Source organism: Cervus elaphus, chromosome 29, assembly GCF_910594005.1.
Source record: "Cervus elaphus chromosome 29, mCerEla1.1, whole genome shotgun sequence".
NCBI classification, from domain to species: Eukaryota; Metazoa; Chordata; class Mammalia; order Artiodactyla; family Cervidae; genus Cervus; species Cervus elaphus.
The window spans coordinates 10,099,112-10,126,298 of record NC_057843.1 but is presented as its reverse complement, the minus strand read 5'-3'; the positions used below and the strand labels follow the sequence as shown (position 1 = coordinate 10,126,298).

At 43.4% G+C, this 27,187-nt stretch overlaps 1 protein-coding gene across 2 annotated transcripts in view; it reads right to left on the bottom strand.

The window, feature by feature from the left end:
- KIF13B (kinesin family member 13B) overlaps positions 1-27,187 on the bottom strand; it is a 204,145-nt gene that overhangs the window by 36,158 nt on the left and 140,800 nt on the right. For both annotated transcript variants that reach the window (XM_043891130.1, XM_043891131.1), the window contains exons 31-36: positions 25,914-26,090; positions 22,994-23,086; positions 16,765-16,917; positions 15,448-15,525; positions 13,674-13,727; positions 3,721-3,832 (exon numbers count right to left, since the gene is read on the bottom strand). In XM_043891130.1, the coding sequence (XP_043747065.1) occupies positions 3,721-3,832; positions 13,674-13,727; positions 15,448-15,525; positions 16,765-16,917; positions 22,994-23,086; positions 25,914-26,090 (667 nt within the window). The remainder of the gene's footprint in view (positions 1-3,720; positions 3,833-13,673; positions 13,728-15,447; positions 15,526-16,764; positions 16,918-22,993; positions 23,087-25,913; positions 26,091-27,187) is intronic.

The following is a 27,187-nucleotide window of genomic DNA, read 5'->3' as shown; positions in this document are numbered from 1 at the left end:
TCAGAAAAGAGGTCTAAAAGATGATGCAGTGTCTTTGAAGTGCTAAAAGACGACAAGCTATCAACTAAGAATTCTCTATCTGGTGAAAATATTTGTCAAAAAAAAAAAAATGAAACAGAGACATTCTCAAAAGGAGAGATCTTCCTTCTTAAGGAAAACTGTACAATAAGAAATAATACAAGATATTCATCAGGTTAAAGAGAAACAGTATCAGATGAATATACGATCTCCAGGAAGGAGTAGATAGTGACAGAAATAATAAACAGGAAGGAAACTGTAAAAGATTATCTACAGTCTCTTAATTTCCTTAAAAGACAAATAGCTGTTTTAAAGCCAAAAAAAAAAAAAAAAATTAAGTGAGTCCATAACATCTGTAAAAGCAAAAGATACAACAATAATATAAAATAAGAGGGGTGGAGGAACAGGAAAAGGGAACTAGACTGTTGCAAGACTCTTATAATTATGCAGTGTGAAATGATAGATCATTAACTCTAAGAAGACTGTGGTAAAGTTAAGGATACCTACTAGAATTCTTTAACAAAGACATTAATGAATAAACGTTGTTTGTTGTTTTCAGTTACTAAGTCTCTTTGCACGTCTGACTCTTTGTGACCCCATGGACTGTAGCCCGCTAGGCTCCTCTGTCCATGGGATTTCCCAGGCAAAAATACTGGAGTGGGTTGCCCTTTCCTCCTCCAGGGGATCTTTCCAACCCAGGGACTGAACCCATGTCTCCTGCATTGGCAGGCAGATTTTTTACCACTAAGCCACCAGAGTAGCCCTAATAAATAAATACAGGTATTAAAAAAGCCAAAGATAAAATAAAATATACAAAATATTTTTCAATTAACACAAAACAAAAAAGATTATAGTGGAAATAAATAAAAAGGCCAAATAGTAACCAACAGCAACACGGCAGACATAATATTATATGTAAAAGAACTAAACATTGCAACTAAAAAGCAGAAATTGTCAGACAAGATTAAAAAAGAAACTCTATACCTAAATATGCTGTCTATAAGATAATCACTCTACAGATACACATAGGCTAAAATTTTAAAGACTGAGGAAAAGATACACCATGCAAGCAATCTGCAAAAGAAAACTGGTGTGGTGATACTAACATCAAGCACAGATTTCAAAGTCAGAGTATTACCAGAAAGGTAAAGGGACATTTCATAATGAGAAACTTCACTTTATCAGCAAAAAAAAAGAAACCCAAAAAACCCAATGTGTGTATACCCAATAACAGAGATTCTAAATTAATCATGCAGAAACTGATATAATTATAGGAAAAAACAGACAATTTCACAATCATATATAGATATTCAATGCCTTTTCTCAATGATTGATAGAACAAATATGGGGGGGAAAGTCAGTAAAGTTACAGCAGATTTGAACAAGGACATCAACCACCTTGACCTAACCTACATACACAGGAGACGTGGGTGCCCCAAAATAGGAGAGACCTTCCCAAGTATACACAGAATGTTCACCAAGACAGAATACAGTCTCAAAAATTTTTAAAAGATTGAAATTTTGAAGAGTCTGTTCTCTGAACATTACGGAATTTAAAAGGAAAGCAATAATAATAATAATACACCCTCGAGATATATAAAAATTGAATTAACATACTACCCAGTAACTCATAGGTGAAAGAATAAATCACAGAAAAATATCTGGAATATAATGATAATAAAAGCACATCATGCCCAAATTTGTAGAATGAAGAAATAACAGACATCAACAAAACGGAAAACAGAATCAAATTTGGCTCTGTGGGAAGATTAAGAAAACTTATAAACCAGTCTCAACTATATTAAAGAAAAACAGAAAATAAAAATTATCTATTCAGAATAAAAAGAAGGAACCTAACAAATTCTATAAACATTAAAAGATCAATAAAGCAAACTGTAACATTTATGAAAATTAAGTAATCTGATGAAACAGAAACTTCTCTAAAAAACATAATCTTTGAAAACTTACTTACAAAGACATAGAAAAAGTTAAACTTTAAAGAAACTGAAGTCATAATCTCAAATCTTCCCAGAGTGAAAATTCCAGACCCAGAGACCGTCACTGGTGAATCTTATCAAACGTTTAAGGAAGTAATAAGACCAAGTTCACATAAGTTCAGGAACTTCATCATAAAAGATGATGAAATTTTTCTCATCATTTTGTTGTTCAGTTGCTAAGTCGTGTCCACCTCCTTGTAACCCCATGGACTTCAGCATCCAGCCCTGTCCCTCACTATCTCCTGGAATTTGCTCAAACTCATGTCCATCGAGTCCGTGATGCCATCCAACCATCTCATCATCTGTTGCCTCTTTCTCCTCCCGCCCTCAATCTTTCCCATCACTTTATGAAATCAATATAATCATGATACAAAACCTAAACAAAGACATTGTTATAAGAAAGGTATATATATTCACCGTAGGACACATACACGAAACTCTCAACAAAATATTAGCGAACAGAATCAAACAAATATGAAGGACAACACATCATGATCAACACATCATTTCTCACAGGAATGCAAGATAAAGTCAACAATCAAAACAATGTGACTCAACATATTATAAGAAAGGGAGGGGCTTCCCTGCTGGCTCAGTGTAAAGAACCCACTTGTCAATGCAGGAGAGAGCGGGTTTGATCCCTGAGCCAGGAAGATTCCACATGCCTCGGTGTAACAAAGCCTGTGTGACACAACTACCGAGCCCGCACCCTGGAGCCGCAACCACCGAGCCTGCGCCCCGGGGCCGGGAGCCGCAGCCACCGAGCCTGCGCCCGAGAGCCTGGGAGCCGAAACCACCGAGCCTGCGTCCCGGGGCCCAGGAGCCGCAACCATCGAGCCTGCGCCCGAGAGCCTGGGAGCCGAAACCACCAAGCCTGCGCCCCGGGGCCCGGGAGCTGCAGCGACTGAAGCTGGTGCCCTAGAGTCCAGGAGCCACAGCTACTGAGCCTGCGCCCTGGAGCCCGGGAGCCGCAGCTACTGAGCCTGCGCCCCGGAGCCGCAACCACCGAGCCTGCGCCCCAGAGCCCGGGAGCCGCAACCACCGAGCCTGCGCTCCGGGGCCCGGGAGCCGCAACCACCGAGCCTGCGCCCCGGGGCCCGGGAGTTGCAGCGACTGAAGCTGGTGCCCTAGAGTCCAGGAGCCACAGCTACTGAGCCTGCGCCCTGGAGCCCGGGAGCCACAACTACTGAGCCTGCGCCCCGGAGCCCAGGAGCCGCAACCACCGAGCCTGCGCCCCAGAGCCCGGGAGCCGCAACCACCGAGCCTGCGCTCCGGGGCCCGGGAGCCGCAACCACCGAGCCTGCGCCCCGGGGCCCGGGAGTTGCAGCGACTGAAGCTGGTGCCCTAGAGTCCAGGAGCCACAGCTACTGAGCCTGCGCCCTGGAGCCCGGGAGCCGCAGCTACTGAAGCTGGTGCGGTGCAGAGCCTGTGGTCCACAGCAAGAGAAGCCGCTGCAGTGAGAAACCCGAGCACACAACTAGAGAGGAGCTCTCACGCGCTGCAACTAGAGAAAAGCCACGAAGACCCAGCGCAGCCAAAGATAAGTCAGTAAAAGTACAGGAAAAAAGGGAAAAATTCAAACAGGCATTAACTAGTAGGACTTGGTAGAAAATCCTGGTTTAAATGATTTTTTTTTTAATGTAAACTATTTCTGAAAGATACTCATATTTCACGAGAGTAACTGAAACACAAAAAGATAACTGACCTGGATCAGGAGAATGGTTACTCTGGGGAGAACCACGGAGGGCTGGGGCAGCTGGAGCGATTCCTTTGGAAACTGCAGTTTGCGAGACGTCCTGTTGACTTTCCCACCGGCCCTATTAAGGACAAAATCGGTCATTCTGACTATCAATCAATTGTTTAAAAACTTAAAGATATTGAAGAGAAGACTGTTACACATTGCTAAAGCTTTATTCTTGTTGAAGACATGAGAAATCTGATTACCTGAGCATAACACTGTTAACAGCATAATACGATTCCTCTTCTTTACAGAATTGATCTCCCTAATAATAATACTTCCCACTTGGATATCCCCTTCAGTTACAATTTATAGCCTCCTAATACTCTTTCTCCTGTATCACTGCGTCTCACAAAACATGGATATAATAAGGTATTTTCTGAAATGCTCCTCCTGCTCTGCTCCTTAGGCCCTTTCTTCTCTTGTTCCTCAAGATACACTTTTCCCCCCAAAGGACTGTTTTTATTTAGGTTTAAAATTTTTTTATTTTAAATGAAAATTATTTTTAAACTTAAAAAAAAATTGACTGGCCACATCACATGGCATGTGGGATTTTAGTTCCCCTACCAGGGATCGAACCCACACCCCCTGAAGTGGAAGTGCAGAGCCTTAACTACCGGACCACTGCGGAAGTCTCAAGACACCTTCTTTCACTTCAGATTCTCGACGGACACCCAGGAACCACTCTAATGCTGTTGAGGTTTCTTCTCCTCCGCTAACATACCATTCATGAAAGAAACACTCCAGAACAGTGCATTACCAAGCCTCTCATTTTTAACAGATACTAAAAATGAGTTCTAGTTAAGCCCAAACCAAGGAGTCACAAGTTCCCAATAACACAGGTCTCTCAATTAACAAATCTGATTGTTCTTTCAACTTGTCTTGTTGCCACTCGGTTGCTCAGTCCTGTTTGACTCAGTCATGTCTAACCCCATGGACTCCAGGAGTCCAGGCTTCCCTGTCCATCACCAACTCTCGGAGCTTGCTCAAACTCATGTCCATCGAGTCAGTGACGCCATCCAACCATCTCGTCCTCTGTCATCCCCTTCTCCTTCTGCCTTCAATCCTTCCCAGCATCAGGGTCTTTTCTAATGAGTTAGCTCTTCGAATCAGGTGGCCAAAGTATTGGAGCTTCAGCATCAGTCCTTCCAATGAATATTCAGGACTGATTTCCTTTAGGATTGACTTGTCTTGCAAACTCCCATGAAAGAGATTTTCTTGCATAATACAAGAACAATGCCCATCAGGTGATGGAGTAATTTACTTTTCTAGAACTTATGGTGAGCCATAAAAATGGTCGTCGCACCAAAGCCCTTTGAACATCAGTCCCACCCAGTAAAGAAATAAACCTCCGCCCACACTACCAGCACAGAAACCAGTAATGGAGAGAAGATGCAAATCTTTTCAAAGCTGTACATCCTCTTTAGTCCTTTGATAGTCACTCCTTTTCCACCCCAGTTTTTAAAATGGTATTTTCTGTTAGATTAAGCTACTACTCCCCAGATGAGTGACCCTGATGATCAACTTGCGTCTTTATTAGTAATCGCCTGCAAAGTAAGCTCTTTGCTGCTCCTGAAGATGGATGGAGGTAGAAAGCCCTCTTAGGTTGCCAACATGTATTGGAAACCTATTTGCTTTTAGCAGCAACCTAAGTACCGATCATAAAATCAATAGGCCCTAAGTGATTCAGATCCTGTTTACTTAGAGAAAGCCACTTTCTGGGGGAACTCTCTCAGCACCTGGTATTTTTTTTTCTGTGTTTGCTTATTTTGGACTATGCTGGGTCTCCGCTGCTCAACGGGCTCTCCTCTGGTTGCGGTGCTCGGGCTTCTCACTGGGGCGGCTTCTCCTGTCGTGGAGCGCTGGCTCCCACGCACAGGCTGCAGCAGCCGTGGCACGTGGGCTCAGCAGTCTCTGCTCCCGGCCTCCAGAGCACAGGCGCAGTTGTCACGTGGCAGGTGGATCTTCCCAGGCCAGCCATCGAACCCGTGTCTCCTGTACTGGCAGGTGACGTCTTTACCACTGAGCCACCAGGGAAGCCCGGCACTTTATATTTTAGAATGTGGTCGGGTGCTCAGCATTAGGAAGCAAGGGGGCAAAAGACACAGAAGAGCTGACAAGGACGATGAACTCTGAGCACGTCACTGTAGGAGCGCTTGTGTTGCTGTGAACCACACACTGATTCACACACTTTGTTTCATTCATGTTTTCTCCTTTGACTTCAATTATCTGTCTGGAAGCTGCAGTTCTATGTGCGCTGGGACGTCATAATCGGGTGTCGGAACAGTGAGGTCAACACTTTGGAACTTCTCAGGGGATGTAAAAAGCTTCATGCTGTGTTCACGGGATTAAGTTCATGCCTGGCTGTTCTGAGACAACTTACTCGATTTGAGGATAAATTTGTTTCCATACTTTAGATTTGTCTTCCTTGTTTGGCAGCTGACACAGTAGCACTCTGGCCCTTAGGAAAACCAAGCAGCTAATTTGAAGTCAGCCCCTCAGCTGTGCAGTGTGGGTCCAAGGACAAATAACAGAGGCGTCACCTCTTCCCCAAGGCACACTCGGGGCTCTGCCAGCTTCCCGGGTAATTCTTCCCAGCTGGCACTCCCACACACAGTGTTACTCCCGAATCTGAACAGAGGCAATAACTCCTGCTGTCTCATATATTCAAATATCTCAAGTGAGAACCTTTGAAAGGATGCTCACCGTTCTTCCACAGCGCCTCAGCCATATTGCTAACTCTACAGGAGAATGAAAAACGGAGACGTTTCATTCATCCATCTCCCTTAACCGTCATCTTAACCTTGAGAAATCTCACAGTCTTGCCGACCAGAGACAGGGACACAGAGTATCTCAAATCGCTCTGGGACAGAACGGGCTCTGCTTCCGAGGGAACAACAAATTTGGATGATAAACTGGGTACAGCACTGCACCCTCCTCTTTCTGACCCCCGCAGATCTCTAGGGAAACCCTCCACTGACATCACTCACCAGATTCTTCTTCTCCGGCAGCACATATCCATTCTCTTGCCAGAAGCAGAATCTGTGGTTCAGGGTCTAGCAACACACACTGCCCCCCAGGGACAAGGCAATTCGTGTCTTTCCAATAAATCTTACAGGGCTTCCCAGGTGGCTCAGCAGTAAAGAATCTGCCGGCCAATGCAGGAGACCCAAGTTCAATCCCTGGGTCGGGAAGATCCCCTGGAGATGGAAATGGCAACCCATTCCAGTGTTCTTCCCTGGGAAATCCTATGGACAGAGGAGCCTGGTGGGCTACAGTCCACGGGGTCACAAAGAGTTGGACACAACTGAGCAGCTAAACAACAAGAATAACAATAAATTTTATATCCTTGGCCACTCCAGAGTGATTCTCCCACTACTGAAATGTTGAGGGAGAAAAAAGGAAGCACCCCAGTTAAAGGTACTTCAGAGGGAGATGAACTCAAGACAATGAATAAAAAGGACTTGGCCAGACACTGGACCTTTCTGCCATCATATGGGCTCAGTTCTCAAACAGTATGGCTTTCTTTCTTTCTTTTTTTCACTTCTACCACCGTAACCTCCATTACAGAACTCTTGGAAAGATAATTCTGAGACGTTTCTGACACTTTTTACCTCTATCAGCCTTCAGGATCAGCCACGAAGGGAGGATGTGAGAGTGGAAATTCTGGCTTCGTTTTGGATCCCTAAACTAGCTTCATAATTAGTAGGAATTATTGGTGCTAACAGGCTGAATTCAAAGATATAAAACCCTATTCAAGATAACAATTATGCTTAAAGGCAAAACCCAACAGGAAAAAATGCAGAAGGCGGTCAGCTGACTTGAGGGTGTGGTTGGTCCCTGCAGGGACCTCCAGTTCTCCTGCTATTGTTCTCCAGAAAGACACAAATGCTTTGGGTGTTCTCTACAGAGACCTGGCTTGGATCAGGAAAGTGACAAAGAGGTAAATAAAGTGCCAGAGACACTCCAGGTCCAAAGGTGGCTACTAACGCAACTCAAGAAGAGGTGATTCACCTTTGGTACCAACCATAACCAGTGTCGGGCTGAATAATTGCAGTTTTCTGGAAAGTGATGGAGCCAAAACATACAACTCAGCTTTCCTAACTGAATAGTCATTCAGACTTTTGGCTAAATTTTTTTTTAATATTTATTTGCTGCATCAGGTCTTAATTGTGGCATGCAGGATCTAGTTCCCTGACCAGGGGTCAAACCCAGGACCTCTGCACTGGGAGCAGGGAGTCCTAACCACTGGACCACCAGGGACATCCCTGGCTACTTTTAGTTGCATTGAAAACTCCATTTGGAAGATGACAAACATCTCACTAACTTATTTAAAAATATATGATTTCATTTAAAATGGCTTTAGTAAGTAATATGTTATTTTTCTTGACAGAGTTTCTTAAATCACTAACTCTTAACACACAGCCATTGTTTAAATGGAAAAACGATCTGTTGGAATTAATTCTGCAACTAAACTGTGAATCTAATCTGGTAGACTGGTCATAACAAGTTTGCTAAGTTTTCATTATATCTATTAAAAAAAAAAACAACCTGCCTAACAATAATGATAAAAGAGCCAGTAACAGTAAATAAAAGCATCACTGCAACTAGGAATATTTAATATTTTTAATTGAAAAGCTTATCAAGAGTGATTTCTTTTAGGCCATAAGGTGAAATTAAAAGTTAACGGTAAAAAAAAAAAAAAGTTAAGGGTAGCTAATAAAAATTCAATGTATCTTTCTAAGATTAATTAGCTCATCCATTCCATCTTGGTGGAGCTCAGTAAACAATTCCAATTTTCATAGGTATGGAGCATCAGTGAATGAGGGCAGGCAAAACGTGGCTGGCCGAACTCCAGATGTTACGAGGTCAAAGTGTGAGAAGGCTTTAGTGCCTCACCACTTGCCCTCACCTCCCCGAAAGCACTAATCCCAGCGAGCTCTGCTCTTGCCTCCAGCCTCAGCTTTTAGTGTTACTCTGCTCCCAACTAACTAATCTCCGCCACGATGTTAACGAAAATTCGGAGGGAAAGGCAGACTCGAACCTCCTTTGCGGTCGTTCCCTAATTCTTTAAGTAATTTGAACTAATTCTGCTGTTGTGTTGTTACGTGGCAGGCAATAGAGAACAGCAGGTTCTCTGGTCCACAGCGCTGATTCCACAGTCAAGGAAAGAGGGACAGACACGTGGATAACGGGACAGAGAACCCGGAAGTAAGTCCCCACGAGTGTGCAAGGGAGATGCAACTAAAGGGATTATAGTTTTCAATTTTTTAAAATACAGTTTCTAGAGTTTTAAGCAGTGATTTCAGGTTAAAATTGTATTTCCAACTCAATTTCATTGTGTATTAAGTACTTCCATGCAAAGAAGCCAAGACGGAACCACTGAGCTACGTTCTGTGGTGTTGAAGGAAGGCCCAAGGCACTTCCGCTCTTTCTTTGCTCCTCTCCCCTTGAATCCCATGCTTGAGAAAAGGATGTCTTACAAATTCTCAAACATTTACTGTACCATCGGCTTCATTAATGAATTAACTCTACCCCCTCACATCCCAGAGCCTCCTACATTCCATCAGATGCCTTCATTCCTGGCATCTTCTGACAGATATTTTCACAGTCCCAGGGAACAAGGAACTGTATATCCTGACTTCCAAAGTTATTTTTACAAAAGGGTAAGAGCCAAAAAAAACTAGTACAGTGTCATAAAAACTACATTTAAAAATGGATTCGCATTCTCAAGGTAAAAGCAAGCATGTTTTCAATAGTAGGATAATACGTGTATCCCACTCATTAAGAAAAACCTAATGGATTAATTACCTCTCCCTGGATCTCTGAAAACTGAAGCATGCAGGAAGTCCCCAAAAGAAAAGAAAAATACATGAGTCTCTGAGGTTTTCCAAAACAATGTCTTCAGTAATCTCTCCTTGAGGATTCTGTGTGAAAATTATTACAGATAAAGCAACTGGAGTTTCTCAAACCACTACCTATAGGAGAATAAAATCTACCTACCATAAAGGGTAGAGAATAACACTTTTTCATTTTAATTCTTTCAATAGGTAATTTGTTCCCATGGTCCGAAAACCAAGTAATATAAAAAGGCACACCATGAGAAGCCTCCTGCTTTGGGTCCCCGCACACTCCCAGCCTCTCCCCAGACAGTAAGCAGTGGTATCTGTTTATAAAGCAGCCTAACGGGCTTTCCTGCATGTACGTGTACATCTACAAACAGCCACACACACTCTTCTCGTGCTCCCCGCTCCAGCACACAGCAACATACTGTGCCGCATTGCGTGCGCCCTGCTCATCTTTCCATATTAGCGCCTGGAGGGGTTCCTAATCATTTTCATAGCTGCACAGTGTCCCATTCGTGTGTGTGTGTGTGTGTGTGTGTCCCATTCGTGTGTGTGTGTGTGTGTGTGTGTACACAGATAAAACATATTTAACCAGGTCAAACCAACAGACACTTAACTTGTTTCCAATCTTCTGCCCTTATAAACAACATGGCAATGGCCCTCATGTACATGTCATTTCTTACCTCTATAAGCACTACTGCTGTATAAAGGGGTTTTAATAGCATCTAAATGATTCTTACAGCAACTAGTTTAAACACTACCCCATCCTGAGGAGTTCTGTTACAGGCAGCATTGTAGCAGTTCCGAATTCAAGGCAATGCCATAGTGGATGCAGTTCACCACTGCTTCATTTAAAAGGCCGAAGGGAGGACTCTCCTGTTCCTTGCTGCTACTAGTGGAGGGAAATATTTCTTTACCCTCTAGGAAGAAAACACAATTTTAAGAATATTTATTCTCTCTAAAAATCTTTTTAAGACGCTCTGCTTTAGATGATAAAACTAGTGAGAGCCCCTCATCCGCAAATGGGGAAGCCACTCTGCGCTCCCTGCTGAAGTGAGCCTGGAATCAAACCCTCTCCACCGAGTGTTTTATGGCTTTTGGCTTGGTTTCCTAACATCAGTTGTGGTCCTCTGTCACCTGAATTTCCTTACTCATTCAACAGGTCCATCCACTAAACCTGTCTTAGAGCAGTTTTCCTCTACCTCTCCCCCTAGTGACAAGCAAAGGGTCTCTGATTTAGACACTTGGACATTCATATAACCTACTGACATGGACACAGCAGGAAGTCAGGGGATCCCGGGTGACAGTGATGAGGTGGATGGAAGCCTGGCTATACCTGGTGACTGTGCGGGATCCGAGGGGACCAACAGTCTACAGGAAGATGAAGAGATGGCTCCATGGCTGACCTGGGAGCACAGTTAGGAATGGGAAGCTGGCCCTTCTGCTCTCCCTGACAAGACTGCCACTGTCCGTCAGGGGCCAGGCACACTGTCCATGCAGAGGGGTGAGACAGGAGACTCCAAACTGCTGCAGTGGGAGAAAAGGGTCCTTCTCTCTTGGAGGTGTCTGATGACAACGAAAACACGCGACACAGAGCAGGCAGAGCCAGCCCTTTGCTGCTGGGACGGCACCAGGATACCAGTCCAACCAGAGAGGGTGGAAATCAGACTTCCCTCATCTTCACTAAGTCTCCTATCCCTGACCCAGGGGCCCCAGGACATCAAGATGACTGAAAAGGGGAAGGTCTTGGTAGAGTAACAAAAAATGTGCAACATTATTTACTCATTTAATACATCCTGCTAGAAATTCCCTGGCGGTCCAGTGGTTAGGACTTCACGCTTTCATTGCAGGGGTGCATGAGTGCGCGGCTGTTTCAGTTACGTCCAACTCTTTGCGACCCCGTGGGCTGTAGCCCGCCAGGCTCCTCCGTCCATGGGATTCTCCAGGCAAGAACACTGCCATGGGTTGCCATGACCTGCCCTCCGGGGTTCTTCCCAACCCAGGGATTGAACTAGTGTCTCCTGCACAGGTTCTGTCATTGGTTGGGGCACTAAGATTCTGTATACTGCGGTCACAAAAACCAAAACAACAACCAAAAACCCATGTCCTAACTTCTCCCCAACCCTCCACAGAGACTGTCCTGGGAAAGGGCCTCCAATAAACTTCACTCTCACACCCAAAACAGTCTCTTCAGTCAGTACAGTCTCTGAAGCATCCAGAAGGAGTTCCTCCAGGTTCCCAGCTGCTCTCCCCACCACCTCTCATCTCTGAGGACGCCCGTCTGTCACCCTGGCCGGCTGCTCCCCCTGCACAAGCCCTTAAGCTTCACCATCACCCCACACAACCTCGCCTCTCTGTCTGAACCTCTTATGACCAATTCAGGAGACTCAGATGATTCCCTGGCTCCCCAATCTGTGTTCAGCTCAGGCTTCCAGACCCCTGAACTGGCTGACACACCTTCAATCCAAAGTTCAACTAAATCATGTTCTTCCTCAAACCTGCCTCCTCACATTATGTCCCCAGAACCCAGACTGGGGAGAACCCCAGTCTCCCCCTAGCTCCACCTCGATCCTCACGTCCCCAGAGTTCTAGAGGCTCCATTCTCCTGAGCGGGTCCTGACTCTCTTCCCCTCCCCTCCCACTGCCGAGACCTCTCCCCCCACCTGCTCTGTCCACCCTCACTTGTGTGTTGATAACAGTACACGTTTCTACTATATACATTATTCTAACGTAGTTTTATGGGCCACAGCCAGGAACATAAGTGGGGTTGAGGTAGACTGCCTAAAAGTGGCCCAGCTCCCCGACAAGTTCCAAGTACATCACACAGGAACTTCTGAAACAAGGGCCCTTTCTCTGGGTTCTGACCTACACTGCACCCTCTGCTTGACTTGAGCTTCCTTCTCCCTCCATGCTTCTGTTCACACTCTTGCTTCAATCCCTCCCACTTGGGTAGATCTTACCATCCTTCAGCACTAAGCTTATGGCAGGGGGGTTCCCCTCTTTGCAGCCTTTCCTGGTCCTTGAATAATACCTATAAAACTGTCCACTCCCTCCTCTGGGTTCCTACTCTACCTAGGCATACTTCTATTATAACATCTATATTCCTTTATTCTATTTGAAAGTAGATGAGACAATAATTTTCTTTCAAGTAGATATTACTGTTTGGTTTTTTTTTTTTTTTCCATTTTAAACATAAAGAAACTAGCAAGAGAGAAAAACTGAAAATCTTTTGGCCACTTTTTTCAATGAATTTATGATAGAGGATTTGGGTTAGATGGATTTTAAAACAAAAGTCATTCTTATAAATAAAAAAATAAAAGTTTTTCTTATATTTTCCTTAAAATTATTTATTATATCAATAATGCTATTTATAATCAATAATGACAGTTTTCCAAACACTCTGCTTTGTTTAGGTGATTACAACTATGCTATGCCAGTCACACTTATCAGCAGACCTGTATCAAGCAGTGCTAAACCCTAGCCCACTTTTAGACTCATGGTAGGTGGTCAATGAATCGATGAACTAGAGCATTCTCAGTCGTATCCAACCATCCACCTATGACTGTTTTGAGTGTGATCCCTTTAAGTAAATGATAATGAATTACCTATGCTTAAATTGGGGAAAGCTATATTAACAAGTACATAAATACATCCCAGCTAATGAAATTTCTGTTCCCTTATTTTTCTTTCTTCTAACATATAATATTAACTTTTAAACATAATCTTATTCTTCACAAATTTTTAATTACTTCATCAATATTTTAACTATTAAAATCTGAAATGAAGTTCCTTTTCTGACACAAACAGGAAGAATATATATTTCAACAGGAATAGGAACTTAAGCAACTAAACTGTTTAACCCTTAAAAAGCAGAGTAACAATAAAGTTTCAGTAACATTATTTTAACTGGCAGATAAAAAGAAATGAACTCTAAACACTTTCCAATAAATTTCACATAGTACTGAAAAGTGGAAGAAATTTTGGCATGCACGACTAGCATGTGATACTTGAGAGGAGGAAAAGTTGGATGGGAAACAGGTCTAAGACTGACAGAAAACAGTTATAAGCACTTACCTTGTTGCTACCTAGACTGGAGGATGGGATAAGATCCTGGCGGCTGCCAGACAACTGAAGAGGAAACGAAGAGGAGAATTAGCCCTTTATGTGCAAAATCACATACATCCATGATCCTGGAAATACAACACTTTGAAAACCAAACCAACAGAATGTTAAAGTTGGATGAGAGAGGCTGCCAGGACCAAGCTGCAAACTAGACTCGTGGCCTTTGGTTCCCTGTCAGGCACAGTTTTTGTTTTTAATTGAATTAACATTTTTAACATGGCAGGTTTGAATAAGATCAGGTGTCCAGCTTACATAGAGCTAACGGCCAGCTGGGCCCAAGTAAGGGACACGTGATCTGTTTATCCACTTCTATGTAAAGGATACCAGGCTACTAGTTTCCTTGTTGTTACTGTTGTTTAGTTGCAAAGCCGTGTCCGACTCTTGCAACCCCATGGACTGTAGCCACCAGGCTCCTCTGTCATGGGATTTCCCAGGCGAGATTACTGGAGTGGGTTGCCATTTCCTTCTCCAGCGCATCTTCCTGACCCAGGGATTGAACCCGAGTCTCCTGATTGGCGGACAGGTCCTTTACCGCTGAGCCACCAAGGAAGCCCCCTGGTCCCCTTATCATGTCCTGATCTGATGGCTCCTTTCTCTGGGTGCTGCAGTGACTGTCTACACAGAAACAATTTATCTTACTGTATTTATTTTGTTGTTGTTGTTGTAGAAGAGAACAGTTATTTATTCATACTCTATTCAACCCACATGTATTGAGCATCTGTATGTTCTCAGTATGTATCAGGTGTTTTTTGGGGTTTTTTTTTTTTTTTGAAACTATTTATTTTAAATCATAGGATTCTAAGTACAAAATCTCTGCAGAGATTTTAGTACATCTTTCACTGCATTTAGTCCTTCATTTTCTGAAGGAGTGAGAAGATGCTGAGTTAAAGGGAGGTTTATTTACTGTCTGAGAATGTTCCCAATCTTTCCATCTGAGATCATCAGTGACATCACTCAGTCGCAGGGAGCCACCTGTGCCCTCGAGCCTGACACCCATCCTGTCCTGTCCCTCACTGGGATCTCTCCAACACACCAAGGCTAAGGGTCAGCTGCGCTTTATTTCAACATTTATTCCGTGGTTTCCCTTGGTGTGAAGTTCAGACAACAGTGTGCTATTTCTCACATCCACCTCTTTATCAAAAGTAAGGAAAGTAGAGATAAATCACAGGACTCCAAGCATTATTTCTTTGTGAAGAATTATTTGTAAACTTCATATTCATGTAAATTTTATCTATATTTTAAAACACATCAACAAACCTAAACACTGTGACCAAAACAAACCTCACTGATTTGACTCCCTTATGCTCCCTGGATGACCTTTGAGCAACTGAGTTTATAAACATGGTCCAGACTTCTCCTCAGCCTGAAAGTAATTAAGTTCAGCCTACAAAATTCAAACAGCTTTCCCCAGGCACTACGCTAGCTTTGCTTTAGTTCAACACATGGTCACCTAACACAGTCACTGTGCCAGGCACTGGAGGTATGAAGATAAATGAGAAACAAATCCAGAGGGACTTCCACGGATGCTTTCCATGTACCATTAGGAAGGTCAGAGATGGGGGGCTGCAACGATGCTACGGGGTAGAGAAGTGGGGACTTCAGTCAGTGCAGAGGAGGAAATGACACCCGAGATGAGACTTGCAGGGTGGAAAGGAGTTATCCAAGGAAAGAGGAGGAGCGAAAGCAGATCCTGGGCTGAGCACAGGCTGGGTTTCTGCGTACTCACTCTGTTCACATTAGGAGAGCTGATACTCCTCCTGCTCAGCTTCCCTTTTCCCGTCAACTGTTCCTTCACGGCAACTTCCTGTGGGTCAGAGAAAACACAGAGGAAAAGCACGCATGAGACACACACTTCCAGAGTAACAGTGTCTAAAGCGGGCTTTGAGCTATGGACATATTCCAAGTTCTTTATATACTGGCGTGGGGTGGCCATGCCACACAGCTTGTGGGATCTTAGTTCCCTGACCAGGGATCAAACCCATGCCCCCGGTAGCAGATGCACATAGTCCTAACCACTGGACTGCCAGGGAAGTCCCCTAGTTCTTTAAATGACAGCTGTTACTTCATACAACAGAATGACCCAATTACTGTCACGGTGGAATATTCAAAGTTAATTAAACAGCTGACAGGTTATGTGGTTCATCCCTTTCCTTATCTACTGATGGCTCCCTTGAAGTTGGCCACAAGTGAGTCCCAGGAGAAAGATTATGAAAAGCAGACCATTCGCTTTTATGTTTCATTAGTACTTTTGTTAAAAAAAAAAAAAGTCTGGGGACGTCCCTGGTAGTCCACAGTGTCTAAGACTCTGTGCTCCCAGAGCAGGGGGTCCAGGTTTGATCCCTGGTCAGGAAACTAGATCCCACAGGCCACAACTAGGAGCTGGCACAGCCTAAATAAATAAATTTTTTTTAAAGTTTCAACATAGCCACATAAACTGACGTTTAGAGCTTCTCTGAGCCTTGGGTTTATGACTATTACCTCTCTTTTCCCTCATGGAGATCCACTCTGAGGCTGTGGATGCCAAGAAAGGACACACATTCTGCCTCAGGGCTACATTTTTCTTCCGCGACTATCCAGTGTCAAGGAATTTGTAAAATACTTCTTAACCAGCAAGAGTGATATATTTCCTTCCACTACTGGCTCAGTCAGTAAAGAATCCACCTGCACTGCGGGAGACCTGGGTTCGATCCCTGGGTTGGGACGATCCCCTGGAGGAGGGCATGGCAACCCACTCCAGTATTCTTGCCTGAAGAATCCCCATGGACAGAGGAGCCTGGTGGGCTACAGTCCAAGGGATCGCAGAGAGTCAGACACGACCGCGCACAGCACTACCCAGGCAACTGGCTACCATTTAGGGTCTTGGAAAAAATAACTTCCAAATGTCATTTTTGTATCTTCGAAGACTCATCCGGCAAGTTTAATGTAAATTAATATGCTCCACTTAAGAGGTTTCAGAAGTTTAGACCTAACAACAGTGTGACTTGCGGAAAGTCAAACCCTGGGTCGAGCTGGCTGGCACCCCGCCCTGTCCCCATCGGCCGACCTGGCGAAGGCGGTCTAACGTGAGGAGATTCTCCACCGCCAGCACGCTCCTGAGGTACTTCTCGATGTATGCTTCCGAGTCGGCAGACGCCGTGTTTTCCACATCAGCTGCCATCCTTGCTAACGCCTCTCGTTCCTCGACTCCCTGAGCATCCTGGAGGATGGAAATTATACGTTAAAATTAAGTACCTTGCAGAAGAAAATGCTTCAGAGGCATCTTGATCTATACGAATCCACAAAGAGTGCCGAACCAACAAACGGGATGTATTTCAAGTTCCACTTTAAAGTCAGCTCTTGGAACTCAAAATGCGTTTTCCCACAGAAATCATGGTATACAGGGTGGCTGGGGTCACCCGAAAGGCTAGTTATACACAGAGCAGCTTGAAACACCGCACGTTTTCAACAAAACTGTCCTCGCCTGCATCTCCATCGTGAACCAAGACGTTCCCGGTCAGAGAGGACCTGGGGGACAAGCTGGAACCTACCACAACAGTACTCTAGGGCCACACCTTAAGGGGCCGGAGGGAGGACTAAGGAGCTGAGGTGAGAGAGGGGCGCATGTGGGACCCAAACCACCCCTACAGGAGGCAGACAAAGTATGAAGGGTAACAGTGGGAAGGACGGCTGGATTCCAACCCTTTCAGTAAGCAGCCTCCCAGGGACTACACGCTCTCCACACAGGCCAATCCCCAACTCTGCAGACAGAGGCCCAAGAGCGGAAGTCGACCAAGCAGACAAGCCCCCAGGCATATTCTCCCGTGCCCAGCTCCACGGACACAGCTGGTTCAGGCATATCAAAGGGATGTTTGCACGTCACGGGAGGGATTTTGTTAATGTAATTAATTAGATCTTTCAAGCTCATAGTGCCTTATAACAAAGCACTCTTCTTGGGAAAAATCAGGTCCTTTACTTGTGAATTTTGTTATAACAACATCAAAACCTGCAAAATACACTGGGCTGGCCAAAAAGTTTGCTCGGGGCGTTACATACCATCATATGGTAAAACCGAACATTTGGTCCAGTCCACTGGTCATAGCAAACACCCTCTTCCAACAACACAAGAGAAGACTCTACACATGGACATCACCAGATGGTCAATACCGAAATCAGACTGACTATATTCTCTACATCCCAAGATTGGGAAGTTCTATACAGTCAGCAAAAATAAGACCGGGAGCTGACTATGGCTCAGATCATGAAATCCTTATTGCAAAATTCAGGCTTAAATGGAAGTAGGGAAACCATGAGACCATTCAGGTATGACCTAAATCAAATCCCTTACAATTATACAGTGGAAATGACAAATAGATCCAAGGGATTAGATCTGATAGACAGAGAGCCTAAAGAACTATGGACGGAGGTTCGTGACACTGTACAGGAGACAGGGATCAAGACCATCCCCAAGAAAAAGAAATGCAAAAAAGCAAAACGGTTGTCTGACGAGGCCTTACAAATAGCTGTGAAAAGAAGAGAAGTGAAAGGCAAAGGAGAAAAGGAAAGATATACCCATTTGAATGCAGAGTTCCAAAGGAGAGCAAGGAGAGATAAGAAAGCATTCCTCAGTGATCTGTGCAAAGAAATAAAGGAAAACAATAAAATGGGAAAGACTAGAGATCTCTTCAAGAAAATTAGAGCTACTAAGGGAACATTTCATGCAAAAATAGGCACAATAAAGGACAGAAACGGTATGGACCTAACAGAAGCAGAAGATATTAAGAAGAGATGGCAAGAATACTCAGAAGAACTATACAAAAAAGATCTTCATGACCCAGATAACAACAACGGTGTGATCACTCACCTAGAGCCAGACATCCTGGAATGTGAAGTCAAGTGGGCCTTAGAAAGCCTCACTATGAACAAAGTTAGTGGAGGTGATGGAATTCCAGTTGAGCTATTTCAAATCCTAAAAGATGATGCTGTGAAAGTGCTGCACTCAATATGCCAGCAAATTTGGAAAACTCAGCAGTGGCCACAGGACTGGAAAAGGTCAGTTTTCATTCCAATCTCTAAGAAAGGCAATGCCAAAGAATGTTCAACCTACCACACAATTGCACTCATCTCACATGCTAGCAAAATAATGCTCAAAATTTTCCAAGCTAGGCTTCAATAGTATGTGAACCAAGAATTCCGAGATGTTCAAGCTGGATTTAGAAAAGGCAGAGGAACCAGAAATCAATTGCCAACATCCACTGGATCATCGAGAAAGCAAGAGAGTTCCAGAAAAATATCTATTTCTGCTTTATTGACTACACCAAAGCCTTTGACTGTGTGGATCACAATAAACTGGAAAATTCTTAAAGGGATGGGAATACCAGACCACCTGACTGCCTCCTGAGAAATCTGTATGCAGGTCAACAAGCAAAAGTTAGAACTGGATAAAGAACAACAGGCTGGTTCCAATTAGGGAAAGGAGTACGTCAAGGCTGTCTATTGTCACCCTGCCTGTTTCACTTATATACAGAGTACATCATGGGAAATGCCGGGCTGGATGGAGCACCACTGGAATCAAGATTGCCAGGAGAAACATCAATAACCTCAGATATGCAGATGACACCACCCTTACGGCAGAAAGCAAAGAAGAACTAAAGAGCCTCTTGACGAAAGTGAAACAGGAGAGTGAAAATGTTGGCTTATAGCTCAACATTCAGAAAACTAAGATCATGGCATCTGGTCCCATCACTTCATGCCAAATAGATGGGGAAACAGTGGAAACAGTGGCTGACTTTATTTTTTGGGGCTCCAAGATCACTGCAGATGGTGATTGCAGCCATGAAATTAAAAGACGCTCACTCCTTGGAAGGAAAGCTATGACCAACCTAGACAGCATATTAAAAAGCAGAGACATTACTTTGCCAACAAAGGTCTGTCTAGTCAAAGCTATGGTTTTTCCAGTACTCATGTATGGATGTGAGAGTTGGACTATAAAGAAAACTGAGCGCCGAAGAATTGATGCTTTTGAACTGTGGTATTGGAGAAGACTCATTTGCGAGTCCTTTGGACTGCAAGGAGATCAAATAAGTCAATCCTAAAGGAAATCAGCCCTGAGTGTTCATTGGAAGGACTGATGCTGAAGCTGAAACTCCAATACTTTGGACAACTGATGTGAACAACTGATTCATTGGAGAAGACCCTGATGCTGGGAAAGACTGAAGGCAGGAGAACGGGACGACAGAGAATGAGATGGTTGGACAGCATCACTGCCTCAATGGACATGAGTTTGAGGAAGCTCTGGGAATTGGTGATGGACAGGGAAGCCTGGCATACTGCAGTCCATGGGGTTGCAAAGAGTCAAACACAACTGAGCGACTCAACTGAACTGAACCGAATGTATCCAAATGGACTGCATCTTAAGATGCCATGAACTTTAAGAGAAAATCATTTCATATATTACTAAGGAGGAAAAGAAAAAAGAAAAACTCAGCCAATTGACTTTAAGACAGCATCAATTTTAAAACACAATCTAACTTCAGGAATATTTTTTCTTTAAATTAACCTAAAGCCTTAGAACAGATAAGATACGGAAAAATTCAGAAGACAGCTTAAGTTCACAAAACTTTTGTCTTCTACAGTAATTCATTTGGGTCTAGGAACCATCCTCGTTTTACAGACAAGGAAAGAGGAAGGCTGCATAATTAGCAAGAGAGGCAGGACTAGAACTTAGGTCTCCTGACTCCTGATGTGAGTATTCTTTTCACCACTGGACACGGAATACTTTATGGTATCTGATGGGAACAGACATATCTTAGTTTTCTGAGAGAGAAGATACCTGAGTTTTAAAGAAATGTATTCACCCATGTTATCCACATCCCTCTCAAGATATAAAACATTTCCATTACTTCACAAAGTTCAACTCCTTCCCTCCCCTAAGGAAAGATCAGTTCTTTCACCACAGATTAGTTTTTCCTGTTTTAGAAGTTCACAAAAACGGAATGATACCCTTCTGCATCCGGTTGATCACTTAACATAGTGACTCAGAGATGTGGTCATCATGTAGTTCATTACTGTGTATGGCTGAGTAATACTCCACAGTATGGATACACCATAATTTATTTACCCATTCCTCCGCTGATGTTTGGGTTGTTTCCAGCTTTAGGTTGTTTTGAATTAAGCAGCTTTGAATATTCTTATGTAAATCTTTATGGATATATGTTTTTATTTCTCTTGGGTAAGGGCCTATAAGTGGAATTACTGAGTGATGGGGTATTCTATTTAACTTGATAATAAACTGCCAGTGAATGTATCATTTTATACTCCCATTAGCAAAGAAAGCATTCTAGCTGCTTTTAACCAAAAAAAAAAAAAAGGGAAGAAGAAAAAGAAAGGCAAAACCATCTCCTGTTGCTGTCTGGTCTACGACCACTTTTTTTTGCTACTGAGTCCTCATGGCCTCTGTAACATGAAACACAAAGAACTTTTCCAGGCTTCTTGATGATGAAACACAGCTTTTAAGAAGCTTATTTTGAAATAAAAAACAAATCCTTACACTGTAGGCTTTAAGTCTTATTTTTCCTTTTTATCATCAGGAATTGATAATGTGACCCTAACACCTGCCAACTTAGTCGTTTAGCAAATTATTAACAGGTAGCCCCATCACGTGAGGCTGTCTGTTTATCTTTCCGCTGATTACTGCAGGCTTCTGCCATTTGAAAACCACGTCACCTGAAGAATAAAAGAACTGGGAAAGAGAAAAAGAAAACTGCAAATGAGAAGGAAGGAGGGGAAGAAAGATGAAGGAAGAAAAGGATGGTTCATTGCAGTTGTGTTTCTCAACTGCATTCAAACCATTTATAGAGTTAAGATCTGAAACAACTGGAAAAAGAGAGAAAGCATTCAGATACAGAGAATAAACAGTAAACCTCGGCTACAAGCATACACAGAGCAACCTATTACAGACCCAAGATTCTGCAGCTAGTCTAACTCAAAAAGGGGTTCAATTTTTAAAGTTTCGGCAGGTCCAAAATTAAATAGTCAAACAGTTAGTATTTGCCTTGCAAGCCTGATACTTTGAAGAGCCAGGGAAGAATTTAGTCATTATTTGACATTATTTGAGAGCAAAAGTGTTCTGCAATAAAAGAACTCTAAAACGAAGCCCAAGTACTGTGTAATCTTCTCAGTCTTCCAAAACCTGATCTGTCTTCCAATATGTACTGTCCATCTATTGTTCAAATACTCAACAGAATCGATCGACAGACACTGAGGCCCTGAATGAAGAGCATGAAGGCACGGTGGTCAGTGTGCTTAGGTGGGAGTCCTCGCCCCAGGTCCCATTCCCATTTTCCACCCCCAAGAGCAGCACAGCCTGGACCTCCTCATTCTCTGCCAAATTCTCTGTAGTCAACACGGCGGAAGGAACCACTCTCCTTCACTTTGTCACAGAGTCCTTTCCTTAGACCCCTCGCTTCTCCTAGCCTGGTAAGGAAGGCCTGGTTACTAGCTGTGCAAATAACCAGGTGAACAAATCTGTCTAAATCAGGGAATAACTACTCGGAAGCATATAAACTACATTCTCTAGCAAGTCCCTGTCACGGGTATTTTCGGCTCCATTTGCTTGATTTCTATGCAATTAGCTCAAAAAGAAAAACAGTAATAAATACTATTTATTAGTATTTAATAGTAATTAACAATTACTTAAAAAATAAAAACAATTTTAAATGCTACCCCATTAGTATTTAATAGTAATACTATTGCTAACTATAATGGCAATTACAATTTACTCTTTAGCATGTGTACAATTTGTGTATATTGTCTCATTTAATCCTTAAAAAACAACTCTGTATAGGAGGTATTATAACCCAGTTTGATAAACGAAAAAACTCAGGCTCAAAGTAACTTACCCAAGTTCACTTTACTAAGAGGTGACAGAAACAAGAGGTGACAGAATCTGTCTGATTCCAATATGATACCCTGGAACTCTGTATTATGCTGTGTTGTCTCCCTTTAAGGGTTATATCCTCTTCTGTGGGTAAAATGGTGCTGATTTGCTTTTCAAAAGACTCCTCTTTAACAAAAGACTAAAACCAGAACCTTTAAGCCCACAGAAGTATTACATATGCACACACATTTTAGTATGAATCAAGTTACCATTACAAAACTCCTCTACAAGCCTACAGCATTTTTGTATACACACATTTTTCATTTGATAGGTATTTCTTAGGTACGTGACTTTTCAGGGAGTAAGCTCTTTTTACATGTTTATTCTTAGTAAATTTAAATTTCATATGATTCTTCACCTCTGGAATATTGGAGACAATTTCAAAAGTCACTCCACAGCCTGGAATTGAACTTCGATGTGACATCTTTTTGAGGAGACTCTGAGCAAAACCCTAGAGAAAAACAAAATAGAAGATATGGCTTCCCATCTCAAAAACTGAGTTTTCATTAACAAAGAGGCAGCATAAAAGACACCTTATTCACTCTAGCCAAAAAGGAAACAAACATTATCTGCAATTTAAGTCAAAACCCAAATCACTGCGTGTAGGTTTCTCACCGTGTTCTCAGTGCCCCAAACAAACCCATTTCTGTGAAGCTTGCCCTGTGCCAGACCCAGTACATGAAAGTGCAGATCCTGAACTCTGGAACCACGGCAGGCATCTGGTTCAACTCTGCTTTAAAAGGGCTGCAGAAATCAGACTGTTGACTTCTACACAATAAAATGACCTTCCAACTAAAACGTACAGAAAGCCTGGTGACTCTTTAATCTTTTTTTTCCCAGCACAATGGACATCTTGCACTATGAATATTGACAAGTTCAGGCATTAAATTCTTGACCAAAGCAGGGTCGTTACGGAGAATGATTTAAGAGTGCATGGTCACTGTTTATGCTGACTGCGCTCTCTGCACGCTTAAGAATTGAACTGTTGAATTAATGCATAGATGACTCATTTGAAGATGCTGCTAAGACTGAACATCCTGTAGAGGTTGAAGAGAGCAGGGATGAGGGCAGAATACAATTGGTGAATAAAGATAAGAAGGAGAGAGGATATTAAACCAACACTGAACCTTTTTCCCCATGCAAAAGCAAAAAAGGATATAGGTTTTTAAAATAACACCAAAAAACCAAACAGAACAGGGAAAAAGCTGTTTGGTCTCAGAGGTATGTATTTTCACAAACTTAGTAACAATTTAGTGATCTTTAGTTCATTTTTAAAAAATTTTTAGTGTGTAAGAATGCAAGAGCCTCTTAGAATGCATGCATCTCATCCCTTCACTCCTGACTTCAGCCTTCCAAGGCTGAATCATCGCCAATTACACTGGTCAAAGAACAGCTACAGTTCGTTTTCTTTTAATGGGTGGTGCGAGGAGGTGAGGGGGCCGCCATTATCTTACTTTTCTGTTTTCTATTTGTATGAAATTATTTTTTTTAATGTTTTTTAAATGTGGTAAAAGTTACATAAAATGTGCCATTTTAAACATATTTAACTGCACAGTTCAGTGGCACTATGCAATATTTACATTGTTGCACAACTCTTACCATCATCCATCTCCCGAATTTTTCATCTTCCTAAGCTGAGACTCGGTCCCCATTAAACACTAAGTCCTCATTCCCACTCCCCACCCCATCCCCCAGCATCTACCAACTGTACAGAATTACTGAAGCTAACTGGCATATATGAGGGTCAAGAGGAAGTCTCTGCTCTCGCTACAGAAAAGCAAATGCTAATGAACCATCTGAATTTCAGTTTGATATCAAATCATTTTAACCAGGGGGGAGTGCAGCAACTTCTCACATCTACAAATTTTAAAAATTAATTAAAAAAAAAAAAGCAAAAAACAGAAGAAACTTGGTGAGTTCACAACACACCTTTCTATTAAAATTTCTGTGGGGGGCTGCTGGTTGAACCAGGTCAGTCTCAGCACCTGGCAGCCAGAACCCCTAGTTCTGAAATGGCAAATAACTCTTCAAAATGCTCCCCAAGAGCAACATGTCTTTTTCCAATTCCTCAAAGACTTCTCAGAAAAGAGTGAATGGGAGACACAGCACGTACATCGGCAGCTACCCCATGACCTATATGTACTGATGCTGGAGTGCCAAGCCCAAGAGCTGAATTTTAACAGCATTACGGCCCGTCTTCATTCAAAGATTGATATCAGTGTGACATTTAGAACTAAAGATTAATTTTTAGGGGTAGAGATTACATCTAGGACTCTGTCAACCATGACTGTACTCTTCTAAATGAGAAGATTTACTTTCATCTGTCTGGTTTTAGCCAGTATATTGAGAAGAATCCCTAGACTCAACCTCTCAAATCCTATCTTTGCAAAACCAATAAGAGAAGTGGTTTCTATTCTTATCTAGAAGTTTTCTACTGAACCGGTTCATATGGCACCAGGTCCTTCATAGTCTCGCTGCAACTGTGTGGACAGGCACGGTCATGGCCTCTACAGAACACTCTGACCATCAGACTATGCTTCTGGTGGTCCCCAAGCCTGCCACGCCCTTTCCTCCCTCACCATCTCTGCACGTGTATTTCCTCCTCTCTGGGGAGCAGCCAACGAGTCCTCTGCCTGCCAACCGCTCCTGTCCGCAGCCGAGCGGCTCCAAGTCCCCTCCGCTCCGAAGCCCTCCCCGACTGCTCTCACACCTCTGCCCTGGCGAGCACCTGCAGGGCGGAGACGCCACCACAGAAGACAGGCCCCTGTTTACACACTCACGGGCCAGTGGACACGGGCTCTTTAAGGATACAGGCTATTTCTCATTCATCTTTCCACCCCAAAGCTCAGCAGAGGACTCTCTCCAAATATATGAATCAGTGAACCAGCGGAAAGGAAAGCGTGGAAAACCAAGGGTGAGGAGCGCAGACAACAGCTCGTCGGCAGCGAGCTTCTCATTTCATCAGACCCAGATGGAAAGTCAAAGACAAAACAGTGAACTTTGCCTTGACAGGGCTCTATGGCACCCACAAGAAGGGCTGAGCTGTGACTGCGGAGTCATAAAGATTCAGGGTAACAATGCAGTGCCATCTAGGAGGCGGTCAGGCTGACGGGCTCCGGGACTGAAGCAACCACGGGCACGGGACAGCCACAGTCGCCTGGCGGAGAAAAGCTCAGAGCGCCACAGGGCCCGGGGGTCAGAGGCCAGAGCGATCCTTCCACTGCCCCGCCCTTACGTCAGACCCAAAGTCGCTTCCTCAATGAGCATCAGTGACCCACCTGCCGGCCGTGAACATTAACACAAATGCGCTTGCGCAATACCAACTGCATGTCGGCTGGATGGCTGAGCTGGACAGTCACCCGCACGATGAGAAACACCCGCTCGTCCATGGGGGTGCCTTTACTCAGCTGAGGGCAGCCGTGCACGGCTGAGTCCCAGGAGGCTTCCGCTTTCACCTGCAGAGAAGACGCAAAGGACGGAGTCACCTCCTCCTCCTAAAACACAGAACCTCACAAAGGAAACATCTTGGCTTGGCCGAAGGGGAACAGACCAGTCACGAGGGCAGCGCTGCCTGCAGCATGACCTGGGAGACCATGGAACCCGGGGATGTGGCCTCGGGTACCTACCTGGGCGGGTACAGAGCAGGATGCTCCTGGTTGGCAGCGAAAATGTATTTACTTTGAAAAATACTCAAATGGAAAGCTGTAAATTTAGTACAATGAACTCCTGTGTTTCTCCCATACAGATTCATCAACTGTGAACATCTTCCCTTTTTTCCTCTTTCTCACACATACACATTGAGTACTGCTGTTGTTTTGGGGTTTTTTTTTTGCTGAATTACTTTGGAGTAAGTTACAGATGTGTAACTCTTTATCCTTGAACACTTCAGCAAGTATCTTTTTTTTTTTTTTTAAGATTTTTTGATGTGGGCCAATTTTAAAGACTTTATTGAATTTATTACAACATTACATCTGTTTGATGTTTTGGATTTTTGGCCCCGAGGCATGTGGGATCTTAGGTCCATGACCAGGGATCGAACCTCCACCCTTTGCATTGGAATGCAAGATCTGAACCACTGGACCATCAGGGAAGTCCCAGCAAGGATCTTTTAAGAGCAAGGACTTCCTCTGACCTAACCATATAGCAATGATCATATTCAGGAAATGTAACACCTGAACACTATTGTACAATACAGGGTCCATCCTCAGATGTTTCAGCACTTCTGATGTGGGATCTCAAACTACATTTAGCTGTCCTGTCCTTTCAGTTCACCTTCATCTAGGCTGGTTCCTAGCCTTTCTCTGCCATTCATGACACTGGCTTCTTAAAGAAGGGTGCAGGCCCACTGTTTTACAGAATGTTTTACTGTTTTTACAGAATATACCCCAGTTTAAGCTTTGCATCTTTGAATAATACAAAGTGTTGGTATGTCCTTCTGACTATTGCACTGGCTCTCCTTCCTTAAAATCTTTCATAATTTTTCCAATATATTCAAAATTAGAAATTAAGCCCCCAGTGTATATTCATCACTCAGACTGAAACATTTTCATCT